Source organism: Tachysurus fulvidraco, chromosome 4 (genome assembly GCF_022655615.1).
Source record: "Tachysurus fulvidraco isolate hzauxx_2018 chromosome 4, HZAU_PFXX_2.0, whole genome shotgun sequence".
NCBI lineage: Eukaryota > Metazoa > Chordata > Actinopteri > Siluriformes > Bagridae > Tachysurus > Tachysurus fulvidraco.
Genome location: NC_062521.1, coordinates 22,840,325 through 22,868,063, shown reverse-complemented (window position 1 = coordinate 22,868,063; position 27,739 = coordinate 22,840,325). Strand labels below are relative to the sequence as shown.

Sequence of the window (27,739 nt, the reverse complement as noted above, 5' to 3'; positions counted from 1 at the left end):
ATCATTTACAGTGACAAAGCACTGCGACTTTGATTAAACTCAACTACATGAAATAAAACAATTATGTATTACATGAAGCATTTTCTGTAAATCTGAGCTGCTAACCTGAGCCAAACTACAGACCGAAGGGTCTTTACTTTCAAATGCTTGAGTTTTCAGCCCTACATTTTGATTTTAGGGATAAAGGACCAAATTGGAGGGAAGGCATCCTTAAAGCATCCTTAGTCTGTAAGACTCAGTCAAATACAGTATGTCTCACCACATAGTCACAGAAGAGAATGAGTGCTCCTCTGCGAACAATCTCTCTGTTACACATGGCCTGCTTTCCCTCAGGCCTCTGCTCCTCATCCTCTCCAGACGAGTGAGGGCTTAGCAACTTAGTGCTGGATAAACTGTGCCTCCTAAAGACAAAAAAAAGGATTTAAATTGTATTAAAAAAAAAAAAAAAAACAACAACTCAAGGAAGATCTGGACTTTTCTGGACCGGATGATTACATAGGTAGCCTTACTTAAATGTCTGTATCGAATAAATGGTATTTGGATGATGAGCATACCTGGGAGTTTGGTGTACTTCAGACCACCAGGTGTAGTTAGTGTAGTTGATGATGAGCAGCACCTGGCACCAGAGCAGCACCAGTGAGGGGTGTGTGGTGATGAGCTGCAACACCAGGCCATTAAGCCCTTCCAGTGTGTAGAAATTCACTCCCTCTGTCCCCTCCACCTTCAGGAGCCGGCTGCCTGCAGCCGTAATGCGACGGAACATTCCTGGACACGATATTAAAGACAATGCGAGTGATAACTCTAGGACAAATCTTGCAATAAAAATCTTGCAATAAAGTAAAACCGATCTTGTTATATACCTGATTTGAAAATGTGGATGAGACACATAAGCAACGTGCCCAACTGCTGGCAGTAGAAGGTGTGTTGCTGCTCGGTCATATCCACTTTCACCTGTTTACTGGAGATTTCATCCAACAACACACCTACCAACTGCAGCAGGAATCTGAGAAAGGGAGAGAGAGAGACAGAGAGAGAGAGAGGGATGGACGAACGGAGGAAAATTAGTAGATTGTCCAAACAGGCTCTTTTTTCTTGGAGGAAAAAAAAAAAGTAGTTTTACCTGGCAAATGTCTCTTCAGGAAGGAAGCGCTGTGGCTCTTCATTGGTCTCTGCATCAGCAGAGGTTGGAGCAGCTGGAGAAGATGATTCATTGTTGTGAAGACGGCAGATGGCGGAACAGGACAGAAGGAACGTAGACAGAGAGAGCTCCTGAACGCGACACAAAATTATGTCCTCTGTTGACTGGGAGATCAACACGCGCAAAATGGCCAGAATTCCAGATACCCACAACTGCATTGTGCCAACTAACACCTAAAGCAAGAACAAAAGAGCGCCATGAATACTGACAAGTAACATAATGAGTTCGGGCAGAACATTTACAGATGACATTAGACAGTCATAATCTATAATAGATGTACTGTAGAACATTTGATGCCTAATAGGTTTGGGACAAATTCTATACAAAATCATTTTTACATTTCATATATATATATGTTATGTTATAGAGTCTTTTTTCAGTCATTCTGCAATTTGTCTGTCTGTATTTCTTTATTTATATCCATCCATCCATCCATCCATCCACACATCCATCTATCTATCTATCCAACCACCTATCCATCCATCCAACCACCCATCCATCCATCAATCCAACCATCCATCCACCCATGTAACAACCCATCCATCAGTTCAACCATCCAACCCTCCACCCATCCCTCCAACATACAAAAAAAAAAAGAAAAGAAAAGAAAAACAGACATGATGAAATCTACTGGCAGACTATTGGCTAACATGTTGATTTGTAACTGAGCTCTCTGACCATTGTAGAAGGTGTGACAAACATGCTCTTCAGTAACATGTCCACTGGTCTCAATGAAGAAGGTGCCACCGTCTCGAAGAGTGTGTTCAGCACCCCCAATGCTTCAGGAGAATCCAGGTGCATCTGTAACATGCACATGAACACAAACTCGTTACAGATGTGTCACTACTAAATAAGTAATGGACTATTGTATTGTTAAGCACCAATGCCTTACCTGTTGTTTACCAATCATGGGCAGGATTATGTCAGCAATCTGCCGTGACAACCTCTTCCATTTATCTTCATTCTCCTTATGGCACTGCTGCAGGACCAGGATAAACATCTCCAACACCTATACACACACAATGCCCACAGTTCAGTGCAACACAGCAGTACAAAATGCTCTGCACATCAGCAGGACACTCTAGAATACAGCCTTACCTGGTGATGTTGTATAAGGCGCAACAGCATGGACACCACCACCTCTTTCTGAGTCTCCAGCTCTTTGCCTGCATCAGCCTTATTGGAGCCTCGCAGCACAAAAAGGTCATGCACTATGGGCTGTAGTGCAGGGATTGCTAAGAAACAATGCACAAACAGGAAATAAAGAAAAAACTCTGATGAAATGAAAGCAGAATGATTTATTTGATAGAACAATACGGATAGACGCTCAATGATATAATAACATTTTGGCAAGTGGTATGTTTCGGGGAGGCATCACGCACCATGGGTCACCGCCTTCCTGCCACTAGCCATGATGCCATCACACAGCTGAATAATCTTTGGAATGCTGATGATCTGTTTGGAGTGATAACGCTCGTAGGACAGCAGCACCAGAAAGAAGAAAATATTGGGAATGATTGCCTCGGAATCCCTGTTACAGTGAGAGGAGGATAAAAAAAGAGAAATAAACAGACAACGTAACGAGGCACACCGTAAAAATAGCCTGATGAATCTTGGTGTGCATAATCTTGGTGTGTCTTCCTTAACAGGGTGCTTATACACCAGGGAAATCATTTATCAACAAAAAAGGTTAGAAATTGTTTATCAGTTAAAGCTTACATAGGAATCAGAAGTACACAGCACTGTTAAAGGTTACATTATAAATATATGTGTGTATTTTCTTACCTGAACTGCCCCACCTCAATGTATTCAAACTGCTTTAGCACAAAACCAATGAACACCTGAAACACACAATGCAGTGTGTTACATTTTTACTTGCTAAGATTGCCTAATTTTACTAAACTTTGGGCAGAATCTACTTTGAATCGTCACAGTCTCAGTGTCACTAATAAAAACGATTAAAATGAATGTACAATCTCAGGAACAATAGTTACGAGCTGTTTGTTGAACAAGTCTGGATTTGTCAAAACAGTACAGCCAAAAATGAAACTTACACAATTTCTATCTGACCCCAATTGCCCTCATGCATGGCATTTGAGGCTTATGTTATTAATTGGCCAAAGCTTAGCCTCATAGCACAAAAATAAAGTCCACATGGCAGGTATTGCTGAGAAGCAATACATCACATCACTCAGATGCTTTGTTTTGTTAATCAGAACAATTAAGTATTTTCTTTTTACCAATAAAACATTATACATTGCAATTTTTTCCTCATAAGATAAGACATGTTTGCCAATTGATTTTTTTTTTGTTCTAGACCAGGGGTCGGAGCCGCAAGTGGCTCTTTCATCCCTCTGCTGCGGCTCCCTGTAGATTTGGAAAATAAATATTTAATTTAAATGTATTTTAGTTAGTTAGTTTTTAAAAAATGTAATTCTAAATTCTAAGATTATGATACTCTTGTAACATTAAAATAAACCGTGCTTAATTTTTTTAGCGCTCAAAATATGCGTCATAACTGCCTTCTGAAATCCGACACACAGAAGCGGACGCATTTTTGGTTTGCTGCAGCCGGCAAGTTAAAATTTTGATGTCATGAGTACGAAGAGGACTCGATTAGACATTGAACATTTTATTTGCAAGTAACCTTCAACCCAGCATCTTTTATGTTAAGGTTAGTTCAAACTGTTCAAAATATTTTTGTTTGCTTGAGGAAATAAAATTTCGTTTACTCGGTAGCAGTTCATTGATTTCATAAATGCAACACACTACAGTTTTTTCTATACTTTCCATAAAAGTAAAAAAGACGATATATGCAGTGTTCTCTTCATTGTAGATGTCAAAAGGGTTTTGTGGCTCTCTGTGTTTTTTTTTCCGTGGGAAACGGGTCCAAATGGCTCTTCGAGTGTTTAAGATAGCCAACCCCTATTCTAGACTGTATAAGCAGGCATATATAACCTTTCAGACATTGTGTATCAGCATTTTAGAAAAGGACATTAGTGCACCTGAATCTCTGATCTGATGAAGGGTTCAGTACTTTTAAGAAGCATCGGTACTTCTGCTAAAGCCGTGTGACTCACCTGGTCAGAATCGAGCAGGCAGTAGTTGACTCGGAGCTGTACGAGCTGAGCGAGCAGGTCCAGCACTTGTCTCTGCAGGGCCACACAGGTGCTGGTGGTGTACTGCTTCAGCGCTTTAATCACCAGCGGCTCAAACAGACGAATGTGATTGTGGATGGCATTCTGAAACACACACATGATGGAACAGTTCAGTCAAAAAAAAAAAAAAAACAGAATCAAATTAATAAAAGTAACCAAGTTAATCAAATAAACACAAATATAAGCAACAGTAGATTTTAAACCCAGTTATAACTAGTTATTACTTAGAATGTATTATTTATATTAGGAAAGTAAGGGAAGAAACAGACCAGGTGATTGCATTTTTTAAACTTTCTGTGAACCAGTGCCCATGAATTCCTCTGACTTATATACAGTACTAAAGTATAGTTTTTCTAAACATTTTCTATAAAGTTTAAAGATATCTGAACAAATTAGACAGACTTAACCATGTGAGGATGAGAATCAGTCTTACAATCTATGAGCTGCTTTACCTTGTCTCCTCGATGACGTGTTACATTAGTGATGCTTGACCTCAGTTGATTGGACACTTTCTGCATTACATCAAACCACCTGCAGGAGTGCGCAAACAATAAGCTCACAAACAGTTCTGCGAAAGCATATAGGTCCTTACGTGCATGTCTTTACTAACCCTGATGCATCTTGCTCGTGTTCGGCTTGTACCATGTTCCTTAAACTGGCATCTGCGAGAGCCTGAGTAAAGTGTGTATACGGTGCCATGAAGCAATAATGATAGAGGCCTGGTCGCAGGCTGGATGAGCCCAGACGGAGAGCCTTCCCCTGAGAACGGCATGGGTGTGAGGAGGTCCCGTCATACTGGGAGGCCAGGTTTGTCCCAAACAGGGTCTTAAGCAGCTGAGAGACAAACAGTAAAGGTCAAGAGAAAAATCACAGTGCTTACACGTTACAGAGGTGTGTGTGTGTGTGTGTGTGTGTGTGTGTAAAGATGTGAGCATGTGACGCACCTGTTGGACACACACTGTGGCTAGAGTGGGTTCCCGTGAGAAACAGGACTTAAGATATCCCAGGATTTCCTCCACACACTGAAATCAAAACAAAGAAACACTCGTTCTCTTTATCCATATTAACATATTACATTATTCAGGTATACAGTGGCAGGCTATTGGTACCACCCCGTAATATCAGGTCATAAAGTATTTCATTCCTCTTTAACTACAGTAAATTGCTGTTCCCTCATTTCTCCAGAAATAAAGACAAAAAGATGTAGTTTGTGATGTAGTTTGTGAGTTTGTGAAAAGTATCAGCAAAACCTAATATTGGTTCATAATGTCACAACTGGGGAGGAGGAAGACAGACCCAGATACAGGATAAATAATAAACATAGAACAGGAATAACAGACGGAAACTACACAGGAAAAAAGGACGAGGGTACACTGACGTTACATAGACGGCACATAGACGATGATTCCGCGGTGCCATTGGCATAAAATAAACATCACGATTAACAATAGGGAACAGGTGTGTAGAGATGGGGAGGAGTAAACAAAGGCGTGGCAGACACGTGACATAAACAAACGCACATGGCCAAAAGTCCGGGCTGAGTCCTGACACATAAACGTATCAAAATAATAATAATAATGCACTGACAATGGGAACTCCTTCAATCTGTGTTTAAATTAAAATATCCTCGTAGAAAATAAGACACCGTGTGACTCATCAGAATATTAATGATCATATACATTTCTATGTTAAATAAAAAGATATTTTAGTGTATACCAGACTACATTTTATGTCCAACATAGAAGTCTCTGTGAATTAATCTACAATAGAAACTAGAACTTATTCAAATGAAGTCTTGCGATTTTCAGTGCATCAGAGATTCCAGAATTCAAAAGCGCTTTAGTATTAAATAATAACCAGTGCCGAAAATAAACTCCAGCAATTCTTGTCTTCTGCCAGATTAATCTCCATCTGTAATATATTATATATTTCCTGCACTGAATAAAGAACGGAAGTATAAGGGTAATTGTTGGAGAAAAAAAATGATCTATTAAAATAAATTTATATGGAACAGATTTTGAGATTACATTCTGAGTAACTTTAATGAGTAACTTTAATACCCCAATTATTTTTTAATTTAAATACTTAAGGTAGTAAGTAAACTAGTTTTAAACTGAACTACTGATCACGGTATTTTTTATTTTTTTATTCAAATCATGAATAATTTTAGGTAATTGAAAATTTTAAGGTAATCTCTCTCATCTGCTTCACACTGTAATTTCATTCGTATGTTTATTGAAGGAGATCAAATCGATTAAAGTGAGTTTTGAGCAAATGAGTTTCGAGTTGTTTTCTTAAGGTTAAGGTTAGATATGAGGTTGAAAACTGTATTGTCCAACAAGCAAAGTAATGAGATAAACGTTACACATTCAGTCATACTTTGCCAATGTCGTGCAGGGTGGCGAGTTCCATCAGCTGGGACAGAACATCGAGCGCAGACCGCAGGAAGCTGCCGAATTTCTCATTGGTGTTATGGAGGTCGAGTGTTACCTTGAAGACACCCAAAGAGTCAGACATGACAAACTTCCCATTTAAAAGACTTTTCGGTTATTTATTTATAAAGTACAGACACCCTTCTCAGCTCATACAAGCTTCGGATGAAATAACCACACTAAGCTTTCTCACTTTGTAGTTGGCATGAGTGGCCTTGAGCACATCGTAAAGCTTCAGATAAGGAGGCAGGTGATAAAAGCTGCCCACAGAGGTGGATTTGCTGGCAGGAGCTGTGCCTGTGCTGTCCGCTGGTCTGCCTGTATAAAACAGAAAGGGATCCCAGGTTACAGACCTTAAGAGTTAAATGCAAGTCAGGCATCTTCCAATATTTTTGACATTTTACAATAATAGTGACTTAAGAATTCTTATAAATAAGCAGTTTTTTTAAACATATTCAAGAACTCTGCAACCAAAACAGACTTAATGCACATTCTGCTTGGATTGTTAATGCCACATTTACACAGAAAGGTGGTGGCTCAGTGTTTACGTTTTGGACTACTGTTCTGAGTTTGAGTCCCATGACCACCAAGCTGCAACTGCTGGGCCCCTGAGAAAGGTCCTTATCCCTAAATTGCTTGGCTTGCACCGTATACAACATTATACAGCAACGTTAGCGCAGGAGCAGCAAACACAAACACAACATCAACAATGGCAGATGTTGCTTTAGTGTTAATGCTGATGGCTTTGCGGACGCATTACATTGGCATCAAAACGTGGCGAGTTCTGATTTAAAATGATTTAAAAATGGAGCTAACGATGTTTTCTTTTGTCTTGTTGGTCACAATAACCCCACTCCAGCCCCTGACGCAAGCAGTTCTTAGTCTAGACGAGCAATGTTTTGATGCTACTTTAGAACCACTTTTCCTGGTTCAGAGCCGGTGCTTTGGGTATCAAAAAAAAGAAAAGAACTGATTTTAAAGTAGGCTCTGGCTCTGAACCAGCACTCAAACTGCCTTGGTGGAAAAGGGGCAAAAGTGTCATGGTTTATGTCATCTTACCTGCATTGGTCTCTCCTCCTTTCTTTGGGCTCATTGGAGTGGTGCTGGGTTCAGTCATGTCCTTCTCTTTACCCTTTCGCCTGATTGGACTCAAGGATGGAGTGTTGGTCAGTGATGGCAAGCTAGCCTGGTAAATAAAAATAAATCAATCATACAGTAGTTTATAATTTCAAAATGTAATCAGAATTGCAAATATGAACTATCTGCTGCAGTGCTCTTCTGCTTAATATCTGATAATATTGTATTACCTTCACAGCAGGACCTGGGGACATGTCCTCCAGTACATGTGCACAGATATTGAGGACTTTTAGCAAGTGTGTAAACAATTGCTCTGCCATAGCAACAAGAGAACGGTCACTCAGCGCAGGCCACGCCTCTTCCTGTTTGGAGGGAGCAGAGCCAGAGTCTTCCTCACCACCCCATGGGCTTTTCATACACTTTGGTGCAGCAGCTTGATTTTTTTTTTTTTTAAGATAGGAAGCAAGACAGACAGATAAGGCAAAAAATATTAAACCCACAAGAACAAACGATAAACTTTATGGTACGTTTGTCACGTACATGCTCCTTTTATGTATCAACGAATTCAAAATGTAAGATTTTTATTATTTATTATTTCAAATAACAGATTTATCAGAGTGACTCAAAGCAGCTCAGGATTTCTTGACTCAATAATAAAATGTCATTTTATTTTTAACAGCAAAGACAGCAGATATTTCCATAATATTTCCATAATATAAATTATGTAGTAAAACTGGGGATTCTTTTGTTTGCCCTCCCATTCTAATAAATAGTAAATTATTAATTCTCTGACTTCCACCCACAGTGTACCAAACATTGCTAAAATATAAGTTATATGTGCAGTACTTTTGTGCTCAGGCTAAAATAGCATTAGCACAAAATAATAAATTAACCACTGATTATATTTAGTCAAACTCCAATGTCATTATTGTGACGGTGGAGGCACGGGCGTACCAGCAAGGAGATTTCCAGCCAGTATCAAGGCATCCTGATGGGAAGAGAGGTCCAGTGGGAACCAGGCAGAAGAGAGCAGGGACAGTACCATACTGGCCATACCCACAATCAACGACCTGCGGCTGTCTTCACTGCTGCCACTCTGGCTCTGAGTTAGGCTAGAGAGAGAGAGAGAGAGAGAGAGAGAGAGAGAGAGATAGAGAGAGAGACAGATATACAGGTTAAGGCTTTGATTAATACATTTACATGATGTAAATACGTATCCCAGGCTTTGGGTATAGCCACTGCATCACAATGCAGGTGTTAGTTAAGCAGTAATACAATATTGCTAATGTTTTCCACAAACAAGTTTGAACATTTTGTTTTGTTATATTTTAATATAGAGGCTTGTTACACAGAAGTATAATAATAAATTATGGAGCAAACTACTCTCTAGGAAATACAGTACACACACTGCTCACCTGTACGAGCGTGCTTGGCTACGGGACTGGCTGGAACGTCCATAGTTAAACACAGGGGAGGTGACAAAACCACAGTGCCATCCTGTGCTCCAGGTGCACACTGGGAAACTAAAGGATAGCAGACATAGTGCCTCACAGCAGCCAAACTGGAATGGAGAGAACAGAGATCTCAACCAAGACAAATCGATGCCCTGAGTTTCATGTATATTTGAAGACATTTTGTATAGAGGAAAGTGACCTCAAATCTCAGCCTTCTGAAACTTACAGTCAGAGCTCTAGAGGTGGAGGAGGTAAGCGCGTGAGAGATGGAAGTGATCACTCGGGAAAGGTTGTTCTCCACTGTAACATCCGACACACCCGGTGAGAGACTGTAACCTCGATATGTCCTAGTAAAAAAACGTCATTTGGAGGGAAAAAAAAAAGCCGTTCTGTTAGATATAACAATTGATTATTACACTATATGCAATGTTATGGTGTCTCTCATAATATGTTACCTTCAAACGTTATACAGTGATGTCACAATAGAGCATCGAAAGTGTTTTTACCGTGTAATGGTGCTGACGGTAAACTGAGAAGGTGGCTGGGTCTCATGCATTAGAAGCTGCAAGTAGACACTGCTCTGATCACGTGCAATGGCCACCACTGGATCTGCCTGAGCCTGGTCACAATCATAGAACAACCTAGACACCAGCCTGGAAAAAGGCACAGCGAGGTTTTTAATAATCTGCATTCTATCCTTTGGGTGAAATCAGGTAGCAGGAGAGAGAACATACAATAGCATAAAATAGCTTTCTTTTTATGCACCAGGATAATAAATACAATAAATACTGGTTGGCAATCAAGTCTATCTTAAAAAGGATCTCCTTCTTGTTGGCGAATGCCTGGTATATTTAATAAGCAAGCACATTCAACCAAGCAAGTGACAAATCACTCCTTCGTATAGAACTGTTGTTCAGTTGTTGTTCATATAAAACAGCAGAGAGACGCAGCTCACAGTGCACCGCTATCCCAGCACCGTGGTTGTTGTATTTGCTATTAAACAATTGATGAAATATAAACATATAGTGTGGTTACGACGACGTTACTCTTTATGTGCGAGTCTGCCTCTGTCAACCTGTGAAAAGAGATAGGTGCCGATTTATTTGGGTTTATACTCCTTCTATATTTTTCACCTGTTTTTCTGTAGTCAGGGAGAGAGGTAAGAATATTGTCTTTAATTTTATTTTAATTTTGGGCAGGGAAGTTACTTTGTTAACCTTAAGTAAGTTTCTGTTTCGTTTGTTGTTTTCGACATTTGCTCTCTCCTGACGCCTTGGCTGTTTAGGCTTATTTACTCTGACATTTGTATATATATTTATATGCATTGGCTGTTGTTAAGCCCTGAACAATAAACTTAATTTATGAATATTTTCTGGTTCGGTGTTCTTTCAAATGATGGTGTTAAATAGAGGGGATTTGTGTGAATCTTTATGAAAAGTATCAATTTAAGAAGTGAGAAGAGCTGGGATAGAGGAAAAGGAAAGTTCTCATTTGTTTATTTACCTAACATAATTTTTTTTTTTATATATGTTTTTTTTTTCCGTTACGTTCTCAATAACCCCTGGACACCTTGAGCTCGTAACACTATACACATATTACATACATTGACTCACTACAGATGCACTAAGAAATTCATTCCATATATAACTAGAGATTGTAGGTAATAGAAGATGAAGACTGGAACTAGGTTGATCTGTAGGGAAAGGGGAAAAAAAACAAAAAAAACACACAGGTGTTGTATGATGGGTCAGAGGAATCATTTGAGCCTCTTGTTTGGCTTTGTTAAGTATCGTTAGAAATAATTTTCACACAACCAAGAAATCCTCACTGTATATATTACATGTCGCTTGCTGCGATGATGAAATCACAGCTCTGTGTTGTGAATATACTTATAACATGAATGGTTACTGCCCTGTTCTTGTCCCTTTGCTGTTTGTTAGTGTGAGCATAGGTATATTTGTTGTTTACCTCGTGACGATAGATGCTGCAACGTGTCGCACACGTGGATCGTCGTCACCAAGAAGGTAAAGCACTACGTCCTTGATGACTCTATCCTGCAGTCGCAACAACTGAGAGACAGAGAACACACAGAAACACAAATTAAACTGTCACTGTGCAAAAGTGAAGCAAAAAGAGCCAATGCAGTTTGAATGCACTGGTATACTACAGGCATAAGGAGTGACACAACAGCACAAGCTGGAGCATTCACTGTAAGAGTGGGGTGTGTAGACTTACCCCTGTATAATGATGCTCTCCTTTATGCAACTTCTCTGTTTTCCTCTCTAGAAAGCACAGTAACCTGCAATCAATAGAAGACATGTTAGTGTACAGTGGTGTGAAAAAGTGTTTGCCCCCTTCCGGATTTTTTATTTTTTTGCATGTTTGTCACACTTTATTGTTTCATCAAGATCATCAAAATATTAGTCAAAGATAACAAGTAAACACAACATGCAGTTTTTAAATGAAGGTTTTTATTATTAAGGGAAAACAAAATCTAAACCTACATGGCACTGTGTGAAAAAGTGTTTGCCCCCTAAACCTAATAACTGGTTGGGCTGCCCTTAGCAGCAAGAACTGCAATCAAGCGTTTGTCATAACTTGCAATGAGTCTGTTACAGCACTGTGGAGAAATCTTGCTCCACTCATCTTAATTGTTGTAATTCAGTCGTATACGAGGATTTTCGAGCATGAACCTCTTTTTTAAGGTCGTGCCACAGCATCTCAATAGGATTCAGGTCAGGACTTTGACTAGGCCACTCCAAAGTATCCATTTTGTTTTCCTTCAGCCATTTAGAGGTGGACTTGCTGGTGTGTTTTGGATCATTGTCCTGCTGCAGAACCAAAGTTCGCTTCAGCTTGAGGTCATGAACAGATGGCCGCACATTCGGCCGGACGCTCCTGGGAAGGTTCACCACTGTTCCATGTTTTCGCCATTTGTGTATAATGGCTCTCACTGTGGTTCGCTGGAGTCCCAAAGCTTTAGAAATGGCTTTATAACCTTTTCCAGACTGGATCTCGGCATGATGTGTAGCTTTCGAGGATCTTTTGGTCTACTTCACTTTGTCAGTCAGGTCTTATTTAAGTGATCTCTTGATTGTGAACAGGTGTGGCAGTAATCAAGCCAGGGTGTGGCTAGAGAAAGCGAACTCGGGTGTGATAAACAGTTATGTTTTAACAGGGGGGCTAACACTTTTTCACACAGGGCCATGTGAGTTTGGTTTTTGCTTTCCCTTAATAATAAAAACCTTCATTTAAAAACTGCATGTTGTTTACTTGTGTTATCTCTTATATTTAAATTTGATTGATGATCTGAAACATTAAAGTGTGACAAACATGCAAAAAAATGTAAAATCAGGAAGGGGGCAAACACTTTTTCACACCACTGTATTCACCATGTTTATAAGCGAATAACAAACCAACGGCATTTTAATATCAGTATGACAAAGGAAGCAGAGTTAAGCTTAAATTCGTCTTACCGAAAGTCTACTTCTGCCAGGGTTTCTAGTAGCTCGTTACGGACCAGCCAATAAGAGCAATCCCTCAGGGTCAACAGGTCAATGATAAGCTGCAGACCCAACTCACTGAGACTGCTGCAGCACAGGGCCATGATACAATGCTGAAACAAGAAACACACGTCCTGTATTATATGCACATGGGGCTGATGGGCTACATCGCAACGACATGTACATAAGCACACGTTCTTACCCTCACAGCCGAACAGGCCATCTTACACGTCACTGAGGACTCATCCTTCAGACTGCGTTGTAGTAAGGGTACAATGTCTTCCAGAGACACTTTGTTTCCTGAGACACAGAGAAATGAAAGAATGCACAGATATAATTTAAACACTGAGTCCTCTGTACTGAACTCAAACGGTCACACCACTTATACATTTACTTTGCAGTTGTTAAAATCAAGTGACGCAAATGTTGACTTCTCACAGGCTGAACGAAACTATTAATTAACACTAAACATTTACATTTACAGCATTTAGCAGACGCCCTTATCCAGAGTGACTTACTTTTTTTTTTCATTTATATACAACTGAGTAATTGAGGGTTAAGGGCCTTGCTCAGGGGCCCAGCAGTGGCAACCTGGTGGACATGGGAATCGAACTCACAACCTTCCGATTGGTAGTGCAGCACCTTAAACACTAGGCTACCACATCCCCAACTAAACAAACAACTAAAACCATTAAAAATGTCACTATAAACCTGTGCATCTTCTTCTAATCAGTACTAAATGTCTTTAGACTTAGGACAAGTGGTTCTGCGATTCTCACCAGTGGTGCTGTGGATACGTGTGAGCCACGACTCGGTGCTGAAGCGAGTCTTGAGCAGGATGGCTTGGATCAGAGCTCCACACAGTATGGCTGTAGCTCCTCTAATCTGAGGATCCCCGTGTTTAATGTACAGCAGAATGTCACTGATATACTGCTGCTCTGTTAAACAAATAAACAAACAGCCCAGGACATATTAGAGTTCATTTTGTCCACACAATGTACAAATGTATCTTAACATGCTGAAAATCATTACAGGCAACTCAATGGTGAGTTGTGGAGCTGCATGCATCTGACAGGGAAAAGAAAGAAATGATTGTAGGTTAATTGTTATTGTGTGCAGCGTTATAACAAGGCGCCAATCTTCCTTACAGAGTAGTGAAGTGCATTCAGGGCATATCATTGTGTTAAATATCATTCATTTGGATTTGTTGAGTGGGCAGAACTCCAACAAAGCAACGGTTCCAATCAAAAAACAGGTTGTTGTGTCACATTAGCCTTTTGTAATAGAATAATATTCCGAACATATTTAAGTTTCTTACCATTTGTCTGTTGTCCATCCAGGGGCTCCAGGTAGAGTTTGTTAAAAAAGGTTTCAGGGAGAAGAGCTGCTGCTGCACCTACACAACTGACAGCTAAAGCCTTCACGCTCACACGAACCTCCTTATCAGGAACCAGCCCTGTGAAGCACATGCACATGCTGTCAAAATAAAACGGCAGAAACCGCTGGACCAAAATTTAATTTGCGCACATTTATCCCTGAATTCCTACTCGGGTGTTACAGCTCTTTTAAAACACAATGAATGGGTTATGTTCTTGCTGCGTTTACCGTTTCTCTGTCCAGTGAGCAGGAAGGAGGCAGACAGCAGCTTCACACAGTGCATCAGCGGCGCCTCTGCTGGATCAGTGTAGTGTCCGATGTCCCCTTTAATCCTAGACAGCTATGATGCAGATAATAACAGACTATAAAACTCTTTCATACCACCGATAAACAAGCCCTGTATGTACAGAAAGCATGCTTAAGATTATAGCACACATCATAAAGCATACATGTGATCATTCATGACTTTATGTGTGTTGGTATTTATAATTTAACATTGTACTTCGGGTGTCTGTGCTTATTTTAACCTTGTTATCAAGGTCCACTGGCTCCAGAACCTCATCCTTTGGTATAAAGCGATCAACACTGCTATCAGAAGCTTGTCTGTTGTGGCCTTTACCCTCCAGTAGGTGAGGCTTACTCAGTGCTGGCAAACAAATACAGACCACCACACGTATTAATTATTAAAAAGAGAACCAGACTGTGCATGTAGTTTATCAGGCGAAATCAGATCAGGTCAGATGATACCATAGAATTAGATTAAATAATAAGATAAAGTTTTATGTTAATATTAATAAATGAGCTACGTGAAACATTCTGTTCGATGAATGAAACTGTACTGAAAAAGTTTTTAGGGTCATATTTTGTGGTACTAAACAGCAGTATGAAGGTTCAGAAATGCATTGATAAGGCCAAGATTTTTAGGGTGACTGTGTATTGGCAGAAAGTACATGCAGTTTGAATGGGATTCGTACCCAGCACAGAATGAGCCAAAGTCTCTGGAGCTTCATCAGGGGCAGGAGCTGCCCCTTCCTCTTCTTCATCCTGCAGAGTGCCTATCTGCATCCCTGAGTACTGACTCTCACTGCCATCAAACACCTACACACACACACACACACACACACACACACACACACACACACACACACACACACACACACACACAAACACACAGAGCATCAAAAACCACAAACACAACACCATTCAAAGATAGGCCACATACACGAGACAAAATAACACAAAACCTGATATACATGCATGTTCATTTATATATTCAGGATATTCCAGTTTGCAAACTTCTACAGAGACAAATGCATTAATAGATTTGATGCAAATATTCAGCTAAAGATTGTACACTTTGTTCAGAAAATTACTGTACTGTATATCCCGTTTTCTTATAAACCTCAAAGATGCACAAACATGCATTCCGAGTGCTAGCATCCAAATACCCAAAAGAAGATCTCATCATCATGCTTTCTGCTGAAGGTCAGAATTAAAAGTATAGAGGGACATTTCTTAACACTTCTTTTAGGGTGAAAGTGAAAACCGATTAAAACAAACAAACAAAAAAGCACTCGACTGAATTTCTGTGCAACATGTGCGTGCATAGGAAAGAAAGATTTATTTTAAAATAACGCAGATGAGCTCAGACAGAAGGAGGGGAAGATTAAGACATAACCCTCATTCTGCCACCTGCTGACCTTGTCACTACTGCTAGCGAAGGAGACGGCAGAAGAGGAAGAAGAAGAAGAAGAAGAAGATATGGAAGAGGAGGTGGAAGAGGAGGCTGTGGATGAAGAGGTCTCGCTGTCGGTGTGGAAGGAAGTGTATCTTACGAGCTCAGCGCAGTCCGAGGGCGTCACAGCCGAATCCGGCCCCTCTGTGGTGGTCTGGGAGCTGTCGCTAGGAGGCGACGATGACCCTGCACCCGCTGAAGGATTGGTCTCACTGTGCAAGTCGGTGGTGGCGCCTACGACCCTGGCAGCACTGCTTGAGCTGCGACTCAGCATGTCTTCGTCTTCGTCGTCCGGTGTGTCAGGTCCGCCCCCTTGTTCTGATGAAGCACTCAGGTCTACAGAGTCGCCCGGCTGCAGGGCATGCTGGGAAGAGCGCGGCTGCTCTGTGATGATGTCAGCCTGGCTGAGGGATGCCACGCCTGACGAGGAGGCGGCATCGCTGGAGCTTTCTGCTCCCACAGAGGCTGCAGGTGTTCAACAGATAAATAAATACAATGCATTGTGCTTTACACAATCCAATGAACTGATGAATGAACAAGACACTGTTGAGTTCTCAAATCTGTTTACATAGAAGGAGTAGATTCATTTTCTATTACAGCCGTAATGAAAATTGAAGAACTATACAGTATACTGCAACAGTTTTCCTTTCTTTAGCAACAGACCATTCACAGGAACCTAATAATAAACAGACATTAATATTTAACATTTATGGAAGGAATATTTATTGTTGCCCAAAGAAGAAAAGACTTTAAGACATTTTGTTTCTCTGTTACATGAAACATTGTGTTTATCTGTCACATTAATATCAGACAGAGAAAAACACGCAGGTAAGGGAACTGTTTCCCTTCTAATCATTTCAGGCTGCGCTGTTAAAGGAAAACAAATAACTCACATCACCAGGTCGAATTGGTAACGTTTCTAAAACATCCTGCTCCATGTGCTTTCCTCCTTATGTTATTTATTGCATGGACATACTGAGGTCTATTTAAGGTCTTACGTCCTACCTGTAAAGGAGCCTGTCGTGACCTCTGCCTTCTCAGGATCATCCTCCAGACCCTCCTCTTCCCCTGACAGGATTTTTCCTGAAACGGTTAAAGCATGGAGGTGAAATGACCACAAAAATGTTATGTGTTGTAGTGAATATTACGCACAAAAATAAACACAACATCATGCCTCAATGTAAACGCCCCATTGCCCTTCAATAACGTATAAGCTTCTGAAGCGAGGCCAAAAAATAACATACTTAAAATACTATCTATTGTAAGGACACAAATATGCAAATGACAATTTACTGACAATTCTACAGCTATATTTCTATATGTTTTTCTTAAAATGGTGATGGCATTATATGGGTTAGTGATACAAAGGTTAAAAGGTCAAGCAGGACGTCACCTTTCGGTTTCCTGAGGACGAGTGGACTGGATGTTGATCCACCAGCTGTGCGCATGCAACAGGGAGTAGCGAGAGCAGCAAAAAGCCCCGGAAACCAAAGGAAATGGAGTTTAGACAGTTAGAGATTAGGTCGAGACAAAGAGCAGAGAAGAAGGAACTGAAATTAGATGATGATATGAGTTTTCCAGAAGGCCAGGAAGTGGAATAATACAAATATTTCATTGAAAGTCCCATGCAAGTTATGAGGAACATACAGTGTATGCAAGTCAAGAAACACTGTTAGAGATGTTAGGAGCGGTGTGTTAAAATAGATTGCACGCCAGAATTTTACTTTGTGGGAATCTTTGTGCTATTTCATTCATACCACAGTGATGTTTTGTCTGATTAATAAGAAGCAGGTGATATCTGATATAAATGGGTTAGTGCCAATGCTTTATTTTTTTCCATGACATCATCTCGTGCATGGATTCATATGAAGAACAGTCTTCGTTAACAAAAAAGTGTGATCGTTGAAATTTTGTGTGAGCATCTGTAGAAGGAGTCTCTAGTCTTCTCGGGTCTAATGTACCGACACAAAGTGACCCGAATCTCTTTTTACCCGAACCTGATGTGCATAATTTTTTTATTATTTTTTTTTAAGAAAGACCCGACCCGAGACAAACCCAAAAAAATTTGACCGAGTCCGACGGCAATTTTTTTTAACCCTACTGGACCCAAATGTTGCACACACTGATGCAGCCCTGCATGCACCAGTCAGACAGTAAAAAACTCTGCAACCAATTTGTCGTTCAAGTTCAAGTTCAGGTCTTCTCGGGTCTGTACGGTAAAAACACATTCATTTTAAATTACCCTTTTAGACCTGAACCCGCTTGGGTCTCGGTTTTTCGGATCTAAGTGGACCCGTGAAGACCTCTAGTCACTCGTGTCGGTTGTTTGTAAAAGTCAGAGGTAAAGCGGAACTTTCTGACACGGGAAAGTCTTCAGGATGGAATTCTTTGCTTTCTTTGTAACATGACATGATGTATATTTTTTTGTCAAATTAACAGCTAACAAAAAAAATGTAATGATTGTTTATAATCACTCTATAGGAACAGACCTAGATGTAAATATACTGTAAACAAATGTACTAGCTTATGTGTGGTTAATTCATAACTTGCAAATAGAAATTCTATAAGAGGAATATTCAGCATTAAAGGACATGTTACAGTAAATGAATGAACTCCGTTGCCTTTTATACCTTTCTTAAGTATAATATTATTATTAATAATAATATTATGTTCTGTGTGCTTTAAAAACATAAAGATAATAAAACCTCTTAGTCTTGGACCTGTCTGTGTTTAATTAATAAAAGACTCAGGAAAGAGACAGGTTAGATCTATACAAGCCAAGTTTATGCAGGGTCAAAGCTGAATAAAACAACCTTAGGCAACATCCTGTTACCAATGTGATTACTCATATCAGACTTGGCCCCTACAGGTGAAATGTATTATAATATTTACCAAATACCTTTATGACCAACTTATATATGATCACTTACAGAGCGCCTGTCCTTAATATCATTTAATAGAAAGCTCCTGATGTAATAAAACACCATATTCGAAGGCTCTATATCACAAAGGCAGACATCGATTTCATAAATAACGGAACAAAGTACCAATGAGCTCAACGATGCTCCCGCTGCGTGCACGGCTCTCCATCTCCTCTCTGAAGACACGGGTGTGTGCGATTTTGCCAGGAATGATGAGTGTGTTTAGGAGCTCAGGTGATGGAGTACGGAAGAGCTGTTGCAGAAGTTCCAGAGATGCAGTTACCACGTTATGGTCACGATGCTGTGTGTAGTGCAGCGTCAGCTCGTACACCTGTTTGGAGACACACAACATGACTAATATAAAGACTGAGGATTTGTGCAAACGGATATTCAATATAGTCTCTAAATGAACAATAACAAACCCATACATAAAATGAAACATCTTGTCTAACGCCATCATACCTGGACCAGCTGTTCAGGCGTGGGCGAGATGTCAGCTTCTTTTCGCATGACGCCGAAGCTGCCTTTCAGACTAGTGCTGGCATCCTGCTGCTGCAGTAGGGGCATCAGGTAGCGCAGGGTTAACAGCACACCCAGAATCAGGTGGCTTGAATGTTCCTCATCCACTGGCACCACCAGACCTAAGACAGAACAGAAAACAGAGAAGTGGAGAGAAGGTGTTAGAGAATGAGAAAGGGAAAAATCTAAATGCTGAGATAGGCAAGGATGTTGGAATAATGTGTGTGAGTGTGTGTGTGTGTTTGTTATACCTAGCAGCACGTTAAGGAGCCACGTGTAGAAGTAGTTGGTTCTGCGTGAGTGCTGACAAACGCTGACAGCTGAACTAGCCGCCGTGCGCCGGATAGTAGGAGAGCTAGACTTCAGATTGGCCACAAAGGCTTTTAGAATCACCTACACACACACACACACACACACACACACACACACACACACACACACACACACACACAAACACACACAAACACACACAAACACACACACACACACACACACACACACACACACACACACAAACAAACACACACACACATGTTCAGTCTCCAAAGAACTGCCTCGTCTCACTTACTAAGCACAGTTTAAAAGGTGTGCATTTACTTTTCCTCATTAACGGCACATAAAGTAACAAACGTTTATATCAATTTCAGCTCTGAAATGATCAGCACCCTGGATAAACCTATGTGGAAAAAAAGGTTAGGGGCAGGAAAAAATTTTTTTAATTCATATCTAAAATGAGATATTCACATTTATTGGTGCCAGCGCATTTTAACCAGTATTCTTATAGCAGTATTCTCAATAATTCCTAATCAGAGTGGAGAATACAGAGAAAAAAACAACATCTCTCCAGATCCTCTATGGTCCTAGGTACTGTCTTATGGACTCCTCTTCAGGTCGCTTACGGGTTTTCAGGGGGCTTTGGTCACTAGGAACATCTGCAGTCTAGTGTCATTGAATTTTTTTTATATGGATTGTATATTGCATTTCATGTGGATCATTCTGAAAGACCCGACCATGACCCGGCTGTGGAGTTTTGGCAGCTAATCTTCATTTAAAATCTCCTGGTGCTTTTGGGGACATTGTGATTTATACAAATCATTCACCTCCACCGGCAGGCTTTAGCAAATTCCGGGAACGTACGCTTGTGTTTAAAACAAAAACATGGCTTATACTGTGTGTGGAGGCAAAATGCACTTGCATCCTCCTCCAGGCAGGTTCATACAAGCTCCAGCTTTTCTTCATTTAGTTCCCTGACAGCAGTTCTGGGCATTTACATGCCACGAATTTTACAGCCATTGACTGATTTATGACACTTTTTCATTTCTCTATTCTCTAATCCCTTCCGTTGCGATGATTAACCAGCCTCTCTTCAATCATTTTTATTTCTACTCATGCCAATAATTTATTTTTGTAAGAAGGTGAAAAGGTGAGGCGTATTTTAAGTGTCTGTGTAATTCATCACAAATACAACGAGAATCTCTTACGAAATAACACCGATATTATGGGATAAATCCTTCACTACTCGAAATGGAAAGTGCAAGGTAAAGTGTGTGAATGAGTAAGACAGAGAAAGAGAGAGTCAGTAGGAGGAGGCAGAGAGGGAAGAGAGGGAAGAGAGGGAGAGAAGGAGATCATGGATAACTGAATGAGTCATGCTCCACATTTAGAATATGATGTCACCCTCATGAGCTCATGCCTGGAATCTGAGACAGCCAAGACACCAACTACACTGAAGCTGAAAAAACATATTAGATCCCCAGCTGATCGCTTGCATTACAGTCACAAGATCACATGTCTATTACACACATTTCAGTGGATACTAAAAGGGCTAGCTATTAAGCTGAAGCTCCATTCTGAGTCTGGAATTGTGGAGAAGAACCTGCTCAGGAAATTCCAAGCACTTCGACTGCCTTTAGAAAAAGAATACAGAATGCATATTTCTGACCTGAGGAGCTTTTAGGACAAAAAAGTACTCACAAAAAAATTCACTATGAAAAACAATGCTCTAAAATAAAAAACGATAGCATCGGTATAAATCATTTTGTTCTTCACTAGAGTTTCTTATTGTACCTTGATCTCAGTGTCGTTGGCAAAGTTCCCAAGGGCTGCCATGATTTTAGGGATGGAGGAAGCCAGAGTTTCCTGCACCGTCTCCTCTTGGCGCTTAGTGATCCGTGTCAGGCAGGGCAGCAGGTTTACCAGATACGGCCTGAGACGAGCGAGTACAAAGACGCCAAATACATACAAATAAATATTTACATGTTATAGAAATCTACTCACAAACTTACAAAGTACTGGCGGTAAATTCAAGACGATTAACGCAAAATAAAGCAAATTCCACAATATTCAGAGGAGCTTGCAATTTTTTAAGAATTACCGCAGAATTGGGTCATTGCACATCATGTCCACAGATTTTGAGCAAACGGTTGCAAAGTCAGGCATTTTTAGCCACAGCAAACACAAAATACTCTACAGCAATTCTAGAGAACACATTAATATCTAGAGGACACATTAATCATCTGCAGCCAATATAACATAGGTACATAAAAAGAAAGTGCAACCTGATTGTCGTACCTGCATTTCTGAGGACGCACGAGATGAGCGAGCTCAGCAAACCTCCACAGCGCCGCCCGCAGGCTCCGAGAGGCACCGTTCTGGAAAAAAAAAAACAGACAGAAAAATGTGAAGTTAATAACATTTAAATGCATTTCCAGCCTTCCACTAATCAAACAATGCTAAACATAGCTTAGAACTTCCAACAATGTTAATATGCACTGGATATGCTTGCAACAGGGTCTACAAATATTTCTAATATTTTACCATACAATCAGTGAACAACAAAAACCATATCATTAACTGTTATTTATTATTCATAAAGATGATGAACGATGAACATGGGATGCATTTTACTGAGGTAAAAACACCTACTGTACCTTTTTAATCTCTTTATAGAGCTCAAGCTGCAATCGAGGCAAGTTGGAATCCATCAATGCCTGTTGAGAGAATGCCGAGAATGAAGATATTTTAATTCGGCTTTATTTCATATCGATAGGTTTTCAAAAAATAAATACATTTAAAAAAAAGGAAGGAAGAATCCAATCATTAAATAAGACACATTTCAAGACATCTGCTTAAAAGAAAAATAAATAAATAAAAAATAAAGCACAGACTTCAGGAAATAGAAGCATGGGAGAACTCACTTTAATGATTTTATTCAGACACTCATCTGCAACCATCCTGACGTCGGACTCTTTGTCATCGCTGCACAGCAGGAACATTTCCATTGCGATTCCCAGAAGTTTCTGGAACTCTGGCGAAGTCCTGGTGCCAGAGCCGTCGTACGTGAGAGAGACATAATCGGAATCAGAATCTCTTTAACAGTCAGTATGATGTAGATACGTTAATCTGACTTGGTCTTTTTCATGACTTGGTATAAGTGGAATAAGTGTTTTCTTAGGAAGTGTTGCTAAGCTTGTAGTGAATTGATACACTTCTGAATTTTCATACAGCGCCTTGCTGTCTGTCATCATACGGAGGCTATTAATGTCTGCTGAGCTGCCCTTTAACCAGCATGACATTTTAATCCATCTTAAACTGAGCCCTAGAATAAATCAGCCGTTCATATACACATATGTTAATATCCTAAAATGTGACTGATAAGCTTCTTCACTCCTTCAGTATTAAAGACACAAGGAATTAAGTGTCCGGTTCGGATCTCTGATCTGTACGAAGCATAAACATCTCCTCAGTGACGAACTCACACATAGGTTCAAGATTATTCTGTCTTGCTGTGTTACTTAAGGTGGCAGAAGGAGTTCATGTCAACTAGAAACTAAAATGCAGCGGTTGGGAGACTGCCTCCTACCTCAGAGACTGTGCTACGATGTTCTCACATATCGTCAAACAATGAGTCACTCGGTCCTTTTTGGTTGTTGCGAGATCTTTTTTCCTGTAGAGAAAAATGAAAAGCACTTAAAGTTTACCGCAGCAAACTAAAAACATATGAGGGGACCACACGTTTTACATCGTTTTACTTTTACTGTATATGTTTGTACGTTATTTTACACGTTAAAGGAGTTAAACGTTGCTATTCAATGGTCCTTAAAGTCAAAAAATTTCTAGTAATGAAACAGTGAGCAGTGATTTCCCTGTAGTTTATTAATCGCCCAATAAGATTAATTTTAGATAAAATAAATAAAACGACATTAAATGATCACAATCTCTTTACTCACATTGAGAACGTTATAAAAACAATATATGATGTATAATGTGCTGCAAACATCCAAGTTTGTTTGGAAAATAACTCTGCAGTAAGGTGCTTATCCTGTGTTAATTTATGAGCGTGATAGAGACAATGTGTGTGAAATGTTTTTTTGAAACATCATCCAGAGACACCGACCCTAAAGGGAGAGCGTTATTTCTGTATAACAGCATGGCTCGGTCAGTAGACCTGGCAGTAACAAAGTTTAAGATTATATTCAGCTGTTGCATCTAAAATGTTATGGTTCAATAGTCTATTAGTCTAATCTAATAACAAACATCATTTTCATATTTTCACATTTATAGAAGGAGGCTTGAGTTCAAGCACTTTCTAAGAGACTAATTGTCCCAGCTCTGGAAATTCTTAAAGACAGAGGAGTTTCTGTTTTCTGTTCTTCAGTAAAACGAGAGAGGGAGAGGGAGAGAAGGAGAGATGAGGAATTATCTCGTATCTCATGCATGTGACAACATAAAATCTAACGATAAACCATTAAAATTTAAACTGAAATCAACATCAAATCAACCTGGTATAAGCAAAACAACACCCTTAAGACCACGAAGGTATATTAAAATAATGCACTTGTGTTTGGATTAGATTCATATAACAGTATGATCTGTTGTGTGTTGTTCTTGGAATTTCACCTAATACACCGTTAAGCATTTATTACATGTGTATAAGAGATAAGAATTCAGTAGGCTGCTGTACAGACACGCTCTGAGATAATATTCAGACCTGCTAAGAAACTGATATCAATTAATCAGTGCAAAAAAATCAGTCCCAGGCTCTAACACGGTACACCGATAAACAGTAAACACTCTTAATCAGTAGGTTAAATCATGGCAAAATGCCTTCTTTATGAAAACAGATATCATGAAAATGCACTTGTTTGAGCAAAGAACTACACAGCGCATGACTCTAAACATGGACATAAACTATGACGTGCAAATCATGTTTTTATTTTAAACAACTCCGTGATCTGATCACTCTGTGACACTAAGCAAAGTGACATTCAAAAAATGTTATGTTTACTTTTATTTTATTTTTTTTTTTGAGTTCCTTCTGTGGTCTCCTCAGCACAGCAGGTGTGGTGTGATGTGAGATGTGGTGTGAGATGTGATGTGAGATGTGATGAGATGAGATGAGATGTGATGAGATGAGATGTTATGAGGCTTCTCACATCATGAACAGTTTTAAAAAAAATGCTTCTTAGCTTTAAGCAAGATACACTGTATTCACAAGTATTTGCTTTAGATCAACCACCATAGACATATTTGCTTGTTAAATCTATAACACAGACTGAGCTAAGTCATTTAAAGAACCTAATTAAAAGTTACAGCTCTATATACATGCAACCTCCCATAACGACGTATGAATGCGGGAAGAGGTGTTGGGGGCATGTCTATAAAAGGACAGAGGTGTTGGGGCGTGTCTATGGAAGGACAGAGGTGTTGGGGCATGTCTATTGAAGGACAGAGGAGTTGGGGGCGTGTCTATAGAAGGACAGAGGTGTTGGGGACGTGTCTATAAAAGGACAGAGGTGTTGGGGCGTGCCTATAAAAAGACAGAGGTGTTGGGGGCGTGTCTATAGAAGGACAGAGGTGTTGGGGCGTGTCTATAGAAGGACAGAGGTGTTGGGGGCGTGTCTATAGAAGGACAGAGGTGTTGGGGTGTGTCTATAGAAGGACAGAGGTGTTGGGGGCGTGTCTATTGAAGGACAGAGGTGTTGGGGGCGTGTCTATAGAAGGACAGAGGTGTTGGGGGAGTGTCTATTGAAGGACAGAGGTGTTGGGGGAGTGTCTATTGAAGGACAGAGGTGTTGGGGGCGTGTCTATTGAAGGACAGAGGTGTTGGGGGCGTGTCTATCGAAGGACAGAGGTGTTGGGGGCGTGTCTATTGAAGGACAGAGGTGTTGGGGGCGTGTCTATAGAAGGACAGAGGTGTTGGGGGAGTGTCTATTGAAGGACAGAGGTGTTGGGGGAGTGTCTATTGAAGGACAGAGGTGTTGGGGGCGTGTCTATTGAAGGACAGAGGTGTTGAGGGAGTGTCTATTGAAGGACAGAGGTGTTGGGGGCGTGTCTATTGAAGGACAGACAGGAGAATAATACAAATCAAATCCAAAACAATTTCCAAACATCGTTTTTCTAAACTTTTCATTATTTTAAAAGGTGTTGGCTTAAAGACTCAATGGCTTAAACGATCATTATTACTCATAAAGTTAATTGTAATAGTATGAAATGGAAAAATATGGACTATTGGACTTTTAAATAGATTTTACATCTTGCAAGATGTTGATGCAAAATATGAAAAGTCAAACATCTGGAATATATCAGCATCAGTTGGTCCTGGTCCTTATTTTCCCCTGCTCTAGTCCACACGTCTCATAACGCTGTCAAATGAGTGCTTTATCAGGTTAACTCCGTGTGTGTGTGTGTGTGTGTGTGTGTGTGTGTGTGAGAGAGAGAGAGAGAGAGAGAGAGAGAGAGAGAGAGAGAGAGAGAGAGATTTACTGTTATAACGTTGTTTCTGGAGCAGAATTACAAGCCACAGAGCTATAAGTGTCATGAAAGAACAGCTAGGATAAGCTAGCGATGTCAACACGTTAGCCAACTAGCTAGCAATATAAATGTTATGCTTGGTGAAAATTTAAAATATTTACTTACTGTTTTTGAACAAGTTCCTCTGCAGACAGCGGGCCTTGCTGTTGTTGTTGGAATGATTTAAGCGACTCGAAAGCTTTCATTAATTTCTCCATAGTGGCCATTTTTTAGACCGTTAGCTTAGCTAGCCAGGGGAATAAATCGCTAGCTAGCGAATGTTTACAAATTTCGGATTAGCCAGTTTGCTTAGCAACAAGTCGCGCGAGGTCAGAATGAAATAGCGCAAATAATTAGGGATAACACGGAAAAGGTCAACGTGACTGTCCGCTGTAAACTCCACAGACTCTAGGACATCGCCAAAGATCCGAACAAAATGAACAGCACGCAGGTGATCCATCGGGTTCTGACATCTGCCATTTTTGAACCAGCTTCGGGCAAAAAACAATGTAGAAGAAACTTCCGGGTTACTAAACACTCATCAAAATACAAGTCTCCAGGCTGCAAGCAGAAGGAAGGAAGGAAGGAAGGAAGGAAGGAAGGAAGAAAGAAAGAAAGAAAGAAAGAAAGAAAGAAAGAAAGAAAGAAAGAAAGAAAGAAAGAAAGAAAGAAAGAAAGAAAGAAAGAAAGAAAGAAAGAAAGAAAGAAAGAAAGAAAGAAAGGAAGGAAGAAAGAAAGGAAGGAAGGAAGGAAGGAAGGAAGGAAGAAAGAATGTTTTTTTTAGAAAGTAAAGCAAGCTTATGAAAAGCTGAGGAATGAATTTAACATTTATATTTCATGATTTTTAGTCATTTCCATTAACGTACAAATGACTATATTATTGCATTTTACAACCAGCAGTAGAATGGGGGGGGGTGTCGAGAGAGAGAGACAGAGAGAGAGAGACAGAGAGAGAGAGAGAGAGAGAGAGAGAGAGAGAGAGAGAGAGAGAGAGAGTAAGTAAGTAAGTATAAAATACAGCTTAGCTTAAAAAGTAGTTCATGAGTTCATGTATATGTAAAGCACCTTTTTACTTTGCTGAACAAAATTTAAATTACTACATAAACAGACATTCATATTCATTCTTTGGCCTTCAATAACCACTTTTCTTCTGTGCTAGGGTCACATAATCAATCCAGGGAATCCAGAGGCACTAAAGAAAAAAAAACCCCAGAGAAGCTCATGCCAACACAGAGAGATGACATTCAAAGAGATATTCACAAAGTAAATCTAACTGGCCTCCATAGATATATACATTGATGTCGCCTTGGGGAGCGAAAAATACATCAAAATCTTTGTACAGGGGTCTTCTACCTCAAATGCATGCATGATGCCGGATTTTTGTGCTGCGTTTGGTTGTTTAAACAAAAGAAATCTAAAAACCAGACCGCAAGGGATTAATAAACTTAAATAAACTTACACCTACTAGCACTATGCATTATATTTTGAAAAAGTAAATTATCTTAATATCAAAACCTTACATTTTCTCGGGACTTAATGATAAATACATGTGACCTTTGGAACGAACCAAAAC

The 27,739-nt window shown here is 40.0% G+C and overlaps 1 protein-coding gene across 3 annotated transcripts in view; it reads right to left on the bottom strand.

The window, feature by feature from the left end:
- Nucleotides 1-26,687, bottom strand: part of htt (huntingtin) — a 43,692-nt gene extending 17,005 nt beyond the window's left edge. For 2 of the 3 annotated variants that reach the window (XM_047812051.1, XM_047812052.1), the window contains exons 1-42: nt 26,293-26,687; nt 23,237-23,320; nt 22,572-22,692; nt 22,305-22,364; nt 21,946-22,025; nt 21,442-21,580; nt 19,626-19,767; nt 19,318-19,496; nt 18,982-19,186; nt 17,328-17,372; nt 16,940-17,017; nt 16,035-16,399; nt 15,174-15,297; nt 14,727-14,845; nt 14,428-14,539; nt 14,141-14,278; nt 13,602-13,760; nt 13,025-13,122; nt 12,796-12,935; nt 11,555-11,618; nt 11,288-11,388; nt 9,826-9,972; nt 9,546-9,666; nt 9,281-9,426; nt 8,820-8,977; nt 8,096-8,298; nt 7,848-7,974; nt 6,982-7,106; nt 6,736-6,846; nt 5,301-5,378; nt 4,967-5,190; nt 4,809-4,887; nt 4,279-4,440; nt 2,984-3,039; nt 2,581-2,729; nt 2,297-2,433; nt 2,091-2,207; nt 1,877-1,999; nt 1,121-1,371; nt 861-1,003; nt 555-765; nt 260-401 (exon numbers count right to left, since the gene is read on the bottom strand). In XM_047812051.1, coding sequence (XP_047668007.1) covers nt 260-401; nt 555-765; nt 861-1,003; nt 1,121-1,371; nt 1,877-1,999; nt 2,091-2,207; nt 2,297-2,433; nt 2,581-2,729; nt 2,984-3,039; nt 4,279-4,440; nt 4,809-4,887; nt 4,967-5,190; nt 5,301-5,378; nt 6,736-6,846; nt 6,982-7,106; nt 7,848-7,974; nt 8,096-8,298; nt 8,820-8,977; nt 9,281-9,426; nt 9,546-9,666; nt 9,826-9,972; nt 11,288-11,388; nt 11,555-11,618; nt 12,796-12,935; nt 13,025-13,122; nt 13,602-13,760; nt 14,141-14,278; nt 14,428-14,539; nt 14,727-14,845; nt 15,174-15,297; nt 16,035-16,399; nt 16,940-17,017; nt 17,328-17,372; nt 18,982-19,186; nt 19,318-19,496; nt 19,626-19,767; nt 21,442-21,580; nt 21,946-22,025; nt 22,305-22,364; nt 22,572-22,692; nt 23,237-23,320; nt 26,293-26,393 — 5,664 coding nt within the window. In that variant the 5' untranslated portion in view covers nt 26,394-26,687. The remainder of the gene's footprint in view (nt 1-259; nt 402-554; nt 766-860; nt 1,004-1,120; nt 1,372-1,876; nt 2,000-2,090; nt 2,208-2,296; nt 2,434-2,580; nt 2,730-2,983; nt 3,040-4,278; nt 4,441-4,808; nt 4,888-4,966; nt 5,191-5,300; nt 5,379-6,735; nt 6,847-6,981; nt 7,107-7,847; nt 7,975-8,095; nt 8,299-8,819; nt 8,978-9,280; nt 9,427-9,545; nt 9,667-9,825; nt 9,973-11,287; nt 11,389-11,554; nt 11,619-12,795; nt 12,936-13,024; nt 13,123-13,601; nt 13,761-14,140; nt 14,279-14,427; nt 14,540-14,726; nt 14,846-15,173; nt 15,298-16,034; nt 16,400-16,939; nt 17,018-17,327; nt 17,373-18,981; nt 19,187-19,317; nt 19,497-19,625; nt 19,768-21,441; nt 21,581-21,945; nt 22,026-22,304; nt 22,365-22,571; nt 22,693-23,236; nt 23,321-26,292) is intronic. The other variant, XM_047812053.1, reaches the window with a different exon arrangement.
- Nucleotides 26,688-27,739: the final 1,052 nt, after the last annotated feature.